Source organism: Drosophila willistoni (assembly GCF_018902025.1).
Source record: "Drosophila willistoni isolate 14030-0811.24 chromosome XL unlocalized genomic scaffold, UCI_dwil_1.1 Seg141, whole genome shotgun sequence".
NCBI lineage: Eukaryota > Metazoa > Arthropoda > Insecta > Diptera > Drosophilidae > Drosophila > Drosophila willistoni.
Genome location: NW_025814052.1, coordinates 8294420 through 8308872, shown reverse-complemented (window position 1 = coordinate 8308872; position 14453 = coordinate 8294420). Strand labels below are relative to the sequence as shown.

Sequence of the window (14453 nt, the reverse complement as noted above, 5' to 3'; positions counted from 1 at the left end):
ACACTTGAAAATCAATTTTAGAGTTTGGTTTTTTGTTCAAGAGTCGAGCGACGGCTACTTGACAAGTAATCATCACCCAGGCACAATACCATCCCCCCTAGAAAACACTTTCATTGAAGTATACCTAGAAATTGAATCCCCACCCAAAACTTAAATAAATTAATCATTGAATAAAAATGTTCATTATAATAATTTTAGATTGACAGAGCTGAAATTCCCAACTGGTTTTAGCTGCAGTTGGTTCCAAAAATGATTTAAAAACATTGTATGTAGATGTATCTCACCTTTCTCAGCATATCATCCAACGAATCCACATCCAAGCCGGCATAGTTATTATTGAATTGACTGGAACAATTTGAGGAATTACTGGTGTAACGTTTACGACGTCCCAATGCTGGTGAATTGACCAAAGAGCTGGGTCCACTCGAGCCCACTGGATGGGTTGATCCGGCATAGCCGGCTAGAAGAGGATACAGGGCGGAATGGTGCGGCGAATGATGTGGCGGCAGATGTGAAACATGTCCAAGATGATGATGATGATGAACATTAGAAGCCGGGGAACACGAGCAGACAGCTAACTGAGCAGTGGCTGGCGCTGCAGTTGAGGCTAATGACGTTGGAGGAGGCGGAGGACTCGACGATGGTGACGTAACCGCTGCTGCCACACCATTTGACTGTTGATGGCGGATCGCTGCCAATGGGGATGGTGGCGCTGTGTGATGCAATTGCAGCGAATGATGATGATGCATCAACTGATGATGGTAGGAATGGGAATGGGGATTGGAATGGACATGGGCATGGGCATGGGTATGATGATGCAGTAAATAGGCTGCTGCTGATGCCGGTGAGCTTCCCGATGGATTCTCCACTGATCCGCGTTCTTCCTCATTATTGATCATGATCACTTGAACTGTTTTGGCGGCATCTATTAGATCTGAATTGGCGGTCTCATCTGAACTTTCATCATGTGCTTGCTGTGGCTGCTGTGTCTTCTCCTGGGCGGATTTGGCATCCATGAGCATTAAATCCATTTGGACGGTAAATACTGTTTAACAAATTTGTTTTTCTTTTCTTCAACGTTATCTAACAGTTGTTTTTCCTTCTTTGCGTGATGTTTTTTTTAGTTTAGTTGGCGCTTTTCATATCGACTGTGGCAAAAAATTGTTGCATATCAGTGTAAAGGCCGGGTCAACACTAAAGTTTCGCCCACTCCCCGGTATGTCTGTCTGGCTATGCAAATTTATGTTGTTGTTCTTTTGTGTGTGTGAGTGTGTGTGTTTTTTTTTAATTGCTATTCACTTGATGAATTGCCCCCAAGGGTAGCCCCCAGTCGTAGTAGTTGAGGGGGCAGTAGCAGAGTAGGGAAAATGGGCGTTAACCACAATCAAATGTGTTGTCATTTTGGAAGTACAACCCCGTGTTCTCATCATGCATTCGACTTCGAAATGTGAAAACGCCATAAAGTGGACAACACAAATATATAAATAAATTAAATGTGATTGCGATTGTCAACCGAAAATACCAAAAGCAAAAACACAGAAAAACACACACACACACGCACACTCGGAAATAAATATATATGTATTTATATTTGGTAGGCAATAAATTTGCCAAGGCAAACAGAAATCTGTTAGACGAATGATATAAAAATATACATATTTCTATCTTTTGCTTTTTGCACAAAATTCAGGTAAATAAATATTGTTAAGATTCCAATCAATTATATTTCATTTTATAATTGGAATGCAATTTATGGACGAGCTAATTGTTGATTCCAATAAAAGAAAATCACATTGTTATTAGCATTGACCAATACTGCTTTGTAGTGTGACCATAACTTGCAAATAATTTGCATTGACCAAGACTTTTCTATAAAATGACAACATTTTGAAATATGAATAATAATAACAAAAGTAGTTTAGCAAAACGTTTATAATTTCCATTTCATTCTGAGATCATTCAAATCACATCAAATAGAATAGGATATTCCATCATTTTACTTCTTCCATTTTTGCCTCCTTCGTTTATAACAATAATAATTTTAAAAAAATATTTTTCGCTTATTTTTGCCATATGCAGCAATAGCATTGGCTTTTGCTTTCCAACGCTATCTCTTGCCACACGCTTGACTTGGTCCAGCTCGGAATGGATAACGGTCAGTGTTGAGGGAAAATATGGAGAATGCGAGCAGGGAGAGAGAAAGAGAAAGCACAACAAGGAGCAGCAATCAATTTCAGAACATAAATAACTCAATTTCCAAACGAACAACAACAGCAACATGAAGCAGCGCCAACAGAAGCAAAAGAACATTAGCTCCGTCTCTCGGACATCAATAAATTTGAACAAAGTGAAGAGCAAATGTCTAACGCTCTAAAGGAGCACAAGGATGTGGATGAGGCTGGAGTTTGAAGTGGAAACTGAAGCTAAGCTAATTAGTGGCTAAAGCTTTTCGATTATGTGACCAGACATTATTTAAATTTATCTGGCCATATGGCTCAGATCACATTTCAAAAAGCAAAGGCACAACAACAACAGCAAAGAAAAAAAAAAAAAGAAAAACTTGGAAAGAGTTTCAAGAGTAATCCGAGGAGCTAATAGGATGGTAATGGAGAACTGCCACTAAAGACAACCAAGAGGGTGGAGTGAGTGGAGTGTGAGTGTGAGAAGTGAGCGTCTGAAACTTCACTTCAAATTGTGTATCGTCCATTTAACAATGTGTGCCACAAAATGCATCATGATGATGCTGCAGATGATGATGATGTTGACGATGATGATGATGATGGTACACAGTGAGCGGACGACCATGTCTGGCTGTTGCTGTTGCTGTAAGGACAAGCCGTTTTTGGAATCTATATGGGCAGGCCCATAATTCACTAGAGATAATATACATATGTGTCTGAGCTGCCCAGGACAAGGCAGAAACACAGGCAGTCGAGCCTGGCATTTCCCAACTGCTGGACAAAAACAGACACACCATTTTCTCCTCCTCCACCTTTCCTACACCTCCATCGTCTTGTCCTTGTTGTCCACCTACTACATTCACATACCCTTTACTCTGTCTCCTTGATGCACTTCTCTTCGACACGCATACACAAACATTCAACCAAGTATGTAGCCAGAAGTAGGCATATTAATGACACGCTGAACTGACTGCAGTCTTCTTCTTCTTCTTCTTCTTTGTGTACTCCTTTCAAGAAATTTACTATGGAAAATTGTTGAAATTATCATAGCATACTTTTTGCGGCAATTTTCAATAGAGCATGGAAAATAGCTTCCTTCAAAGTACTATCATTAGATATTCGTATTTGAAATTTATATTCCATTTACTTAATAAAAACAAGCTAGAAATAGTTTTAGCTACAGGTTTGAAAATTTATTTAAAATGAATATCAATAATCTTAATCTATCAATCGAAAATGTTATGACTGTAAACGGGCTATAATTATTGAAGTCTACCGCACTGTCGTGTCACAATAGTTTTCTATTTATATTCTCAATATTTTGGTTGCAATTTGATTAGCAGGAATCGAAATCATCATTTAGCAAATTAGGTCAACAAAAACTGCAAAGCCGACCAACCAATAAACAATCTATCAATTAAAACAGATTTATTTTGCACTGCAAATAGCCACTATTCAAACGTATCTAATGGAGATGTTGATTTCACTCGACTAAGGTAAATCAAACTCAATTTCGGTCAAGTGTAGGAATATTGTAAGATGGAATTAAATATTAAGCTGATGGTAAGAATATTACATTTACAAACAGTTTACCAATTAAGTGACTTTTAATGCAGTTCTCCCATTTGAAACAGGTTGCTAGCTTTTGTATATATATTTGTTTAATCGTTTTTGGATACAAAACATTTTAATACTTTACAAATATTTTCTGCCAATTGAATTTGATTAAAACTTTATTATTTACGCAGAAACATAAACGAATTTCTGAAATTGGACAAAAATTTATTCAATTTACTGGCACTTGAAACTCGGAATTTTTGTGTAATTTTAGTTCTCGTTTAACTCGTGTTTTCATTTGGCCGAAATTCGTAAACAGTTCACACTTGGGTCTCCCAACTTTTGACTCTCATTAAATATGGAAAAAGAAAACAAAGGATGGATGTGAACAAAAACACTTCATCAAATATGCTCTCATGATGGGATTTTGCGTGGCTGCGCCAGAAATTATGCTACATAAACACACATCAAAAATGGGAATAATAAAAAGCGAAGGAAAAGAACACAACAGTGAGCAGTGAGAGTGAACGGGACGAGAAGAGAAGAGAATTGGAAGCAGCAACGGAATGAAAAGCAAACAAAGCGAAACGCATTTGGTAGCATTATTGTCGGTTCAACTTGGCCTTGGCAATAACCAAAAACCCCTATGGGCCCCACAAAGTATGCAACAATTTTTTGAAATACTTTTGTTTTTTCTATATTTTTTTTTTTTTTGTTTGAATTTCTGTCGGAATCAATTTGAAAAACACAAACCGATCGGGATTATCACAAAAAAACACATACAAAAAAAAATAAATGCCAACAGAACGCTCACGTTAAAAGTAAAAGACACCAACACACACGGGCACAAAACCGAAATTTCAATTTCACTTTTATCACGCGCAAAAATTGCTCGAAATATCTGAAAATTGAAGCGTCAAGTCGAACGAAAACGAACTGTAAATTCACCGTTAGCAACTCATCAAAGCGCCAACAGCAGCAGCACACGCAACGCGTTACGCAGCCAAAGACAAACTAAAAACTGATGGCCGTGTGCCGTGCCATGGGTTGTGATTTACCGATAGACGCGCCGACACACACAATGCAGACACAACAGTACGGCATCGGCATCGGCAGCCACAAGCAGTTCCAGCACCAGCAACAGCAGCAGAAGCAGCAGCAGCAGCAGCTGAATCAAGGCAAACGAGTAACAAGAAACGGAAGAAAACGAAACGAACCGAAACGAAGCGCAACGAAGCTCACAGCGACAATGAACATAACAGCTGGTACACGAGCCCTGCGCATGTGTGTGTGTGTGTGTGTGTCTGTGTTAGAACATGTGTATGTGTGGCTGTGTGTGTGGTGAGAGAAATTTCCCTATTTCACAATTGAATTCCAGAATATTGGGTTAGGTTTAACTGACTCAAGCAACGGTTTAAAGATATAGTAATTGATTTCCAACGGCAAAAATAAACCAACTAAACTATACATGGAATGTGTAAAAAATTATGAATCACAGCGTATAATTTAAAAAGTAGTGTTTTTACAAACGAAACGAATTGGAATCGAAAGTATGGAATGTATTATAATTTATTTTAAAAATGAATAAAAGGAAAGTAAAGGGAAAAAATTAAAAAATTTATGGAATACCTAAAGTACAACACTTATGTTAGAAGGATATATTGATGCTTAACTCCGGAACAATGGAATGGAACATAGATATAGATCAACACACATAAAGTCCCCCAATTTTAAGTGAAGCAACGGATTGAAACACAATTATTTTTTCGCTTGTTCGCCAAAAAAATGCATAATAATTGTTGAATTTTTTTAGATTGGCTAATTTCTTGAACCCTTATACTTTGAGATGGCACCCATTTTTGACTGAAAAATCATGTTACAGTGTTTTTGAAAGTGGCAACCAAAACTACTATTAAATTCAAAGTGAAACAAAAATACAGACAGACAAAATATCCCAATATCCCTTTATTCGTCAGTAAACGGTAAAATATATAAAAAACACATACACACACACATACACATACAAAAAAATTACCCAACCAACCAACGAAACAAACAAACAGTTTGCCGCGTGGTGAGTTCCAAAACACTGCCGTTTGCTTTTCTCTTCTGTTGGACTCCGCGTCGCTCACCTTCTCTTATCCTGCCACCTTTTGTCCCGCAATCACCCACTCGATTCCTTGCAGCTTAACATCTGCGTGTAGCATACTTTCCGTGTGCGCTGATTGTGGGCATTAAAGCCCAAAGTTAGTTAGTTAGCCTTAAAGACACGGCAGAGCGCATAAAAAAAAAGAGAAAACAAGAGAGAGTGAGAGGGAGACAGAGAGCGAGAAAGAGAGAGAGAGAGAGCTAGGCAGTTGGCCACATGTTTGGACGCCTGCGAATTTTAATGACTTACCAAAAAAGCAAAACTGCGATGTTGGCTGCCTACATCGACCTGCCGCCGACCTGTAGACCGCCATCGCCATCGTCGTCACCTCACCCCGCCCGCTATGATACCCATGATTTTTCCCTTTTTTGCCAACGACTATGTACCAATATATGTAGCTCTCTTTACCCCGCTCTCCTCACTCGCCCGTTGTCATTTCCCCTCGCGCTCAAAGTGCGCGTTGCCAAACATGTTTGCATTTGAATTTTAAATTAAACGTCGTCAGCGACGATGATGATGACGACAACATGTCAACATCAACAAAGCAAAAAGGAGAAACACGAAACACAAAACGCAAACAGAGCAAGAGCATAAGCAAGAGGTTGGGTAAAATGATGGAGAAACGGGAAGTTAGGCATTAGGAAGCGGCTTAGGTTTGCTCCTCTCGCTATACGGATGTGTGTGTGTGTGTGAGTGTGTGTGTGTGTGTTAGAGAGAGTGTTCTGCTATTGATTTTCGGCTGACCTTTTTTTCGAAGGGGATATAACCAAAAAGGGAATAGGAAATAGGAAATGTGGGGCCGCTGCCAATTATCGAAACTGTGACGACAACTCTAAGTCATGTCAGGATTGGGGATTTCCATGGATGGGGATCAGCCTACACGGCTTTTGTCGTCACTGTTTTGCTTTTCTATTTTCTATTTTCTTTTATTTTTTTTTTTTTTTAATTGTTTCTAGGCTAGGCTTTGCCTAGCTGTCAACAATATACAACTAGCACATATGTATTTAAGCGTTTTACTCTTGGCAGGTGGCCTTCATCTCGGAATCCCATGAATCCGAAAAATTCTATTTTCTTTTGGCTTACATCAGCTGCAGCTTCGCCACAGGATGCCAACTTGTTGAGCAATTAAGCTGCTGCCCCATTCCATAGCCCGACACTGAGCCTAAAGGCGATTCAAAATGCCAACCCCATGAATTTATGTAAAACTGCAAATGAATACAAACACCCACAAAGCATTCACACGCACACCCATCACATGTGTGTGTGCGTGTGTGTGTCCAGGCGGCAAGAGAAATAAAAATTAAATTGAAATCAATCAGGAGACATTTGGAATTCATTTAATTTCATGGCTCTTCATAAATCTGATTAAAAACCAATTTGGTAACAATTCGATAGTAGCAAAAAAACTGAAATGAATTCCTATTATTCGAATTACTCATTTGCTCTTTAAGGTAGCGACATTCATTTAATCTCAATTAGGTTTTAAGTATGGATCATTTCGATTCATTTGCTTGTTGACTCATTAAATTTGATTAAAGCGATTCAATTCATTTCCATTTCCATTCAATTCGTCAAGTGAAATTTTGTCGCCTGTTGGACGGGCATGCGGCGGCAGTGAAGGCGGCGGAAACGTTAACGGCAACGGCAACAGCAGGATGGAGGTCACGTGGAAAAACTTCTCCGTGTTATTTTATTGCCGACCAAAGGACCAATGTCCAGGACAGCGACGACAAGTGCTAACAACAGCAACTGGCAACTGGCAACTGGCGCTAATATCCCTTTTTAATCCTATACACATAAATATATATTTTACTGCCCTTATGGCGGTAGGAACACTCACTTTACCTCCCATCTACCGACCCTCCGTGCCATCAAGTGTGTGTGTGTGTGTGTGTGTGGTCATAAGTATTATTGGCGTAGGATATGCCTTTTCACTTGTCGCACACTCTCTCCTTGTGTTTATTGTCGCATAGTTTTCATAAATTTCCGTCTTTTCGTGGGACTCTCCAGAGGTAAGTCTGCCGACCCCTTCCGCACACATACTATTTCATTCCTTTTACCTCTCACAGCGATTATAGTTGGGAGTTAGTAGCTGTACTCGTCGACAATCCGCTTAATATCATTTTTTGGCATTACTTTGAGTGGCCAACGTATTTTTCGTTTCATTTCATTCTATTCCATTTGGCGTACTTAGTATATATTTCGCAAAGGCTTAAAATAAGCTTAACACATACACACACAAACACATGTTAACTTTACTGCGGTTTTCAATGCGAAAAAGAGAGAGAGAGAGAGAGAGAAAGAGTGAGTGAAAGCATTAATTGCACTTGCTGGCTGGCCATAATCATGTTTTATTTGACCGCCCTAAAAAGTATGCAATGAATTTATTCTCTATCCCCTCTGCTCCTTACACACACACACACACACCCTTACATTGAGAGTATTTATTCTTATTCTGTGTTTCCCTCAAAGCATTCTTCTTTTTTTTTTTTTGTTAGCTTTATTAGCTTTATGTTTTAGGCCAAGGCATTTGAAGCATGTAAGCTTATAGTAAGAAGAAAAAAAATACAAGAATTCGCATACCAAAAAGGCAAGTTCTTGGCACAGTGGAACAATGATTACTCGAAACCTGTGTGGACCTCATGATAATTCCACTTCTTAGTATCGATATTTTGATCTTTCAACGATTCCTACATTAAATAAATAGCACATTAACATATTAAATAGCGAAAAATTACAAAAATTTCCCAATAAATATGAAATTATAGCGAAATGACAACAAAAGTTTATATAATGCTCATTGATTCATTGAAAGGCAACATTTATGTTTGTCGTGCCAACTTGAATTGCAGCTTTAAACTTTTAAATTATCGATTGACCACTGTTATTTTCCTACCGCTCCCGCTCCCGCTCTCCACATCATTCATCTGAATGCCTTACCCACTTCATTTGGACACTTTTTGAGGCGAATGTCTTCATATCCCATTTCCAATTCCATTCCCATTCCATATCCTCTCGCTTCGAGTTGTCCCACATTCAAATGCTGTTGCCGTTGTCAACAGTCAAAGCCATAAGCTGGGCATCATTTTTCCCTATTTCGCTCTGCGTTGCCTTAGAACTCATATACCATGACCATACCAACTCCGCCCCCTTACCCAAAAGTCCCTTATCTACTCCCACTCACTTTCAGTTGCTGAAAAATAAAGCTGGACAACAAAACAAAACAAAACAAAAAAAAAAAAAAACAGCAACAACCAACAAAAAAATGTATATATACATATTTTTGAGCTGAAATATTTATTTGATTTTGTTGCCCACTCTATGACTGTCCTGTTTTCGTCTCTCTTCTACTCTTGTATTCATTGTTTCCGCTTTCCTTTTTATTCTATGCCTTTTATTTCATATCACATTTTCCCTTTCCCTTTTTCTACCCTTGCAAAAAGAGTATATTAATTTGGGTCAGAAATGTGTAACGCATAGAAGGAAGCATCTCCGACCATATAAAGTATATATATATTAATAATCAGCACGATGAGACAAATTCATATAGCCATATCGGTCCGTTCGTGCGTCTGAATTGATCGTAAGAGCTAAAGAGCTCAAATTTGGCACGTGGGCTTCTATATACTGCAGGTTTAGCATATCTTGCATTCAGCTAGGTCGGATCACTATATCATATAGCTCCCATACAAACGGCAAAGACTTTCCTCAATAACTTAGTTATTTTCTGAACTATTTTCATGAAGTTTATTATTGGTAAGTTTGTAAATAATCAAAAAGTGGCAAATTTGATCAATATCGGATGACTATATTATGTAGCTCCACCATAGGAACGATTGTTCGAAAACTGTGACTTTTATTAATAAGTTCGTTATTTTCTTAGCTATTGTCATAAAAGTTAATATTTGTCAGTTAAATCATGACTGTGTTTTTTTTTTTTATATAAAACGTTTTTCCTTTTTGACGGCCTTGGGGAATGTAAGATTAACTAAAAACATTCCAAGGGTATACAAATTTCGGCGCGGCCGAAGTTAGCCCCGGCCCTCTGGTTTTGTTATTACGAGTTGTATATATGCATACACACGCACACATTTTTGTGTAGAAACGTTGCCTACTTTTAAGCGTAACTGTGTGACTTCACATGAAACAGATACAGATGCAATGCCAATCCTAAAGAAATGTCTAAGATTACAAACTGAACAAGATAAAGCAGGTGACCTAATTAATCATTGTGCTAACTTAACTCCATGTTGAACACATATGTTTGTTTTGATTTGATTTAGAAATAAGGAGACGAAGCACAATCTATTCTATGCATACTGTTTTGTCTATAACTCTACTTTTTATTCACCATTTTTCTGCATACTTAAACTTGGCTAAAACACACAAAGAAAAAAACGAAACTTTGTGGGGCTGGCAAATTCCGTAACTAGTTTGTAATCTTACTGAGGAATGGGAGCGTAAAGCACTTCATATGAAGTGAGTGAGTGAGTGGGTCAGCAAGTGAGTGCGTCACAGGGAAAAAGAGAAAGACAGAGAGAGAGAGAGAGAGAGAGAGAGGCACAGAAAATGGTGTCGTTGACAGTGGGCGGATGAGGTGTCTCCCTGGCCCAAAAGTATTTTGTATGAGGCATTGTCACGCATAATTAAAATTAAATGCGCTTTTGGGAATAATTCAAATGAATAAACGAGCGTGGCCAACAAAACACACACACATGTGTGTGTGTGTGTGTGTTTGTATGTGTGCAAGTGTGTGCCGCATACACAAAATGAGTTTTGTCTCGCCACTCCAAGAGCCTTAGACAACAACAAAGTTTGCCGTTTTTCTTTTTCTTTTTTTTTTTGTTTTTGCTGTTTGTTTTTTGTTTCAAGTAGTAGTGGCAGAAGAAGAAGAGTTCATTTATTATGCGACTGATGGGCATTAATTTTGCAGGACATTTAGCGAGAATGAGAGCGAGAGAGAAAGACAAAGCTAGCTAGGGAGAGACTTCATGCGTTGGATAGGACATTTTGCTTTTAAAACTCGTCAAGGACATGAAAATATGTTGAAGAAAACCAAATTGACAAGCAGAATGGTGAAAGAGGCTGGGATCTCACACCCATTCATTATGGAAATCTCTTCCTTCTTATGCGAACCTTCGTTATTTCCCCACATTTCTTAACTCCTTCTATAATTCTTTTCATTTCTAATTGCTTGAAATAGTTGGGCAAGTTTTTGACGGCATTTGGCATATATATTTTTTTTGTGGATGTCGTCCTCGTCGTCGTCGTCTTGTTGTTATCCTTTTTGGCAGTGGGGGCAGTTAGGAGGGTGCTAAGCAATTTATGCCCAGGCACGAACTTGTCAAAATTTTTTTAATTAAACGCTCGAATGGGCCAAGTCGTTCTCCCTTAAGTCGGACAGGTCAAAGGTCTGTCACAAGGTTGAGAAAATCTTGAAATTGAATCGAGAAAATAGCATTGAAACACGCAGTAAAAACTTAAGACAACATTCAACAACAAAATGCATGATAACATTCTAAAGTGTTAATATGTGACACAAGATATGAATCCTAATGGACTTTTCTATTATTATTAATCAGGGTATTAATAATTCGATGTCTCGCATTTTACATGAATCTCTCCATGTAACATGAGTCAATATTTTTTATTTATTTCTAGAATTTGTGTTCTTTTTCAGCTCTTTGACATTTTTAATGAAACGAACTGTGAAATTTTGTTTATATACAGTAAAAAGGAAAAATTATGCTTCACTTTATTCAATATTTAATTGGCAATTTCCAGCAGTAACAGTGAGAAAGAGAGCGAGCGAGCGAGTGAGAAAGAAAAACTTGATGCGAAAAGAGACAGAAGCTGAGCTAAAAGTATGCAATGAATATTTTATTTACTGTTTTTATGCATTTGCCATTGCCATTTTTGCTCTTTTGTCGACATTTTTATGAGTAACTCCAACTCGAATTTCCTTATTTTTCGTTTTTGGTTTTTGTTTTTGTCGTTTTCAACTTTTTACCAATTGCAATTCAAGTGCATCATAAATTTTAAATTAGATGCACTAAAAACTTGAAATGCTGCTCACTTTAGAGTCTCTGCTCAACTGTTTATTTAGCAACAAGAAATGTGAGTATAATAACTTTTTTGCCAGCTTAAAAAATGCAAAAATTTTTGCATTTTCTATTTGTTTTTTGTTTGGCCAAAAGTTGAAAGTCGACTAAAATGGTTATAAGCTCAAACCACAAAATCAGTTTGAAAGAATTTCTCAAGAAGGGGTTCTTCTTTATTATTATTATATTTTTGTTGTTTTTTTTTTTTTTTTTTTTTTGGCAACAATGTTTTTGCTACCTTAAATTATGGGCAAGCATATTGCAACATTCTTGTAGTAGGACAACAATAAAATTCAACTTTATTACCAACTGGAAAAGAAATGCGCCGAAAAAACGAGCGAATAAAGCGATGTGTAGAGAACAGAAAGGGGAAAAAGAAGGGTTAGTGGAGAGGGGAGGCAGCAGTTTGGTTAAATGTTTACGACCAAAAAGTTGTTGCCAGATTTTGGTTTAAAAGCAAAACAACAAACTGTTGAAGTAATAGTACAAGCTCTTGCATAAGCAACTTTGCCAGGTTCCTGAACATTGCAACAATTTTCGAAAATAAATTTACCATCTGTCTTTAATTTCACACGGAAAAATTGAAAAAAGTTTCGTTCTTTCATTAATCACTGTGTTTCATCATGTAAATTCTAGGCATATGAATGTTGTGAGATTCCATTGAGGAATCAAACTAAAATACAAGTGCAATATCTTAGAAAACACAAAAAGTTTCTAGTTTGAACACGAGGCACATTCGAAAATGGAACAGTTCTAACTAAGCCCTCAAAGAGAGTTCTAAGATCCTATGAGGTAACTCTAAGCTGAAAAATATTAGCCGCTTTTCTTGTATTTTATAACTTTAGCCAGGCCAAAAAATTATTAAACGCATAAAAACACGATATTTATTTATGTTTACATCAGAGAAAAGATCCTGTCCTTGTTCATATCACTACGATACTACAATATCTTTATAATATCTTTTGCATTTTATACCCTTAGATATTCATTTTAATCAAAAAAAAATTTTTTTTTTGCATTTTTCTAGGCTCCTTTTAATGATTCCTTAAATATACCTCAATTATTTCTAAAAGATTAGTAAAGGATTTCTAAAGGATTCTTCAATAATTCATAACTAATTAATGATTTTTCAATGATTCAATCATTTTTTTTTTTTTATGTATTCATAAATAATTCTTGATTTACTCGTACTTTACTTCAATAATTCATTACACATGATTTTTGGTGACGTTAACTTGAGATGAGTTCCTAACTAATTCGGATATGCTGACCGACTGCATACTCGGTCTTTGCCCATCACATCCAGATTTTGTGAATTCATGGGATTTAGGATTGTAAAATAGACACCCAAAAGTATACTATAGAAAGTTCAAAATTGTTTTTCTACATTTTTAACAGATTTTAGAATTTCCTCGTAAAGAAAAATAGTTCTTGTTTGCAAACTAATAAACAATTTGTTAGATGCCTAAGATTCCAATAATTCTTTAAAATACAATATATGCAAATTCTTAGAATCCCTTAGAATCCCATACTTTTTGGTTCAAATTTTACCCATTTTAGAACCATATCCAAAGTGTAATGCATAATATCATTATGACAAAGAACGCCTCTTTAATGTTTTGTAAATTGCTTGTAAATCATACCTAATATATTAATAGCTTAAAATAATAATCTTTTTAGTATAATAATTTGTTTAAATTATACAATAAAATATTGCAAATGATGTTATTTTGAATAAGTGCAACGCACTTTCGAAAATGATGGACAAAAATTAAGCACAGGGCCGTGATCAGCACCCCCAAAGTACTATAAGAGACATATTGAACTTAAACGTGTGTTATTAATTCACCTTAAATTCATAAATGTTTTATTTAAGATTTTTTATTCATTAATAATACTTTAATAATAATAATAATTCATTAATGATTCATTATTGATTCATAAATGTTTCGAAAATGATTTTTGAATTATTTCTCGGCTCTCGATTTCTCTGCATTGCACATCGTTCACTAGAATTAATATAACTTTTTTACAAGGGTAAAATAAAGGTGTTAAAGGTCTTCAGTAAAACTTTAAAAAGTACTTAAGTTAATTATTTCAATAGAAGGAACTACTGAAAATGGAATCACTATAACTAAGCCCCTGAAAGGCTCTAAAGTAGGCGGGAATAAGTATCTTTCGTCTGTCAAACCCTATTTAAAACAGTCAAACCAAAGGGTAAAACTATCGCCAACTCAGTTTTGTGTGCTCAGTGCTCTATGGATGAGTATTGTTGGGTTCTATCTCGATGTTTGCACAACATTTTCGACGCGTCGCCTGCCAAGTGTCTTTCCTCGATTTCTCCCACCGCTTTTGTACAAAATGCGGTGCTTCGTTGCATTGCTCTGCTATGGAACGAGTTGTCATAAATCTGTTGAGCGTAGAACCACTGCCGCAGTTGTTAGTGATTGCACATTGGATCCAACA

General features: G+C 36.8%; 1 protein-coding gene across 7 annotated transcripts in view; it reads right to left on the bottom strand.

Annotated features, from left to right (window-relative positions):
- The window catches only part of LOC6648956 (uncharacterized protein CG43867), a 109779-nt gene that overhangs the window by 75973 nt on the left and 19353 nt on the right, over positions 1-14453 (bottom strand). For 2 of the 7 annotated variants that reach the window (XM_023179501.2, XM_002071758.4), the window contains exon 1: positions 285-1058. The exons of 4 other annotated variants lie outside the window; for them this stretch is intronic. In XM_023179501.2, the coding sequence (XP_023035269.1) occupies positions 285-1031 (747 nt within the window). In that variant the 5' untranslated portion in view covers positions 1032-1058. Of the gene's footprint in view, positions 1-284; positions 1059-14453 lie in introns of those variants that run through there. One more of the 7 variants, XM_023179502.2, reaches the window with a different exon arrangement.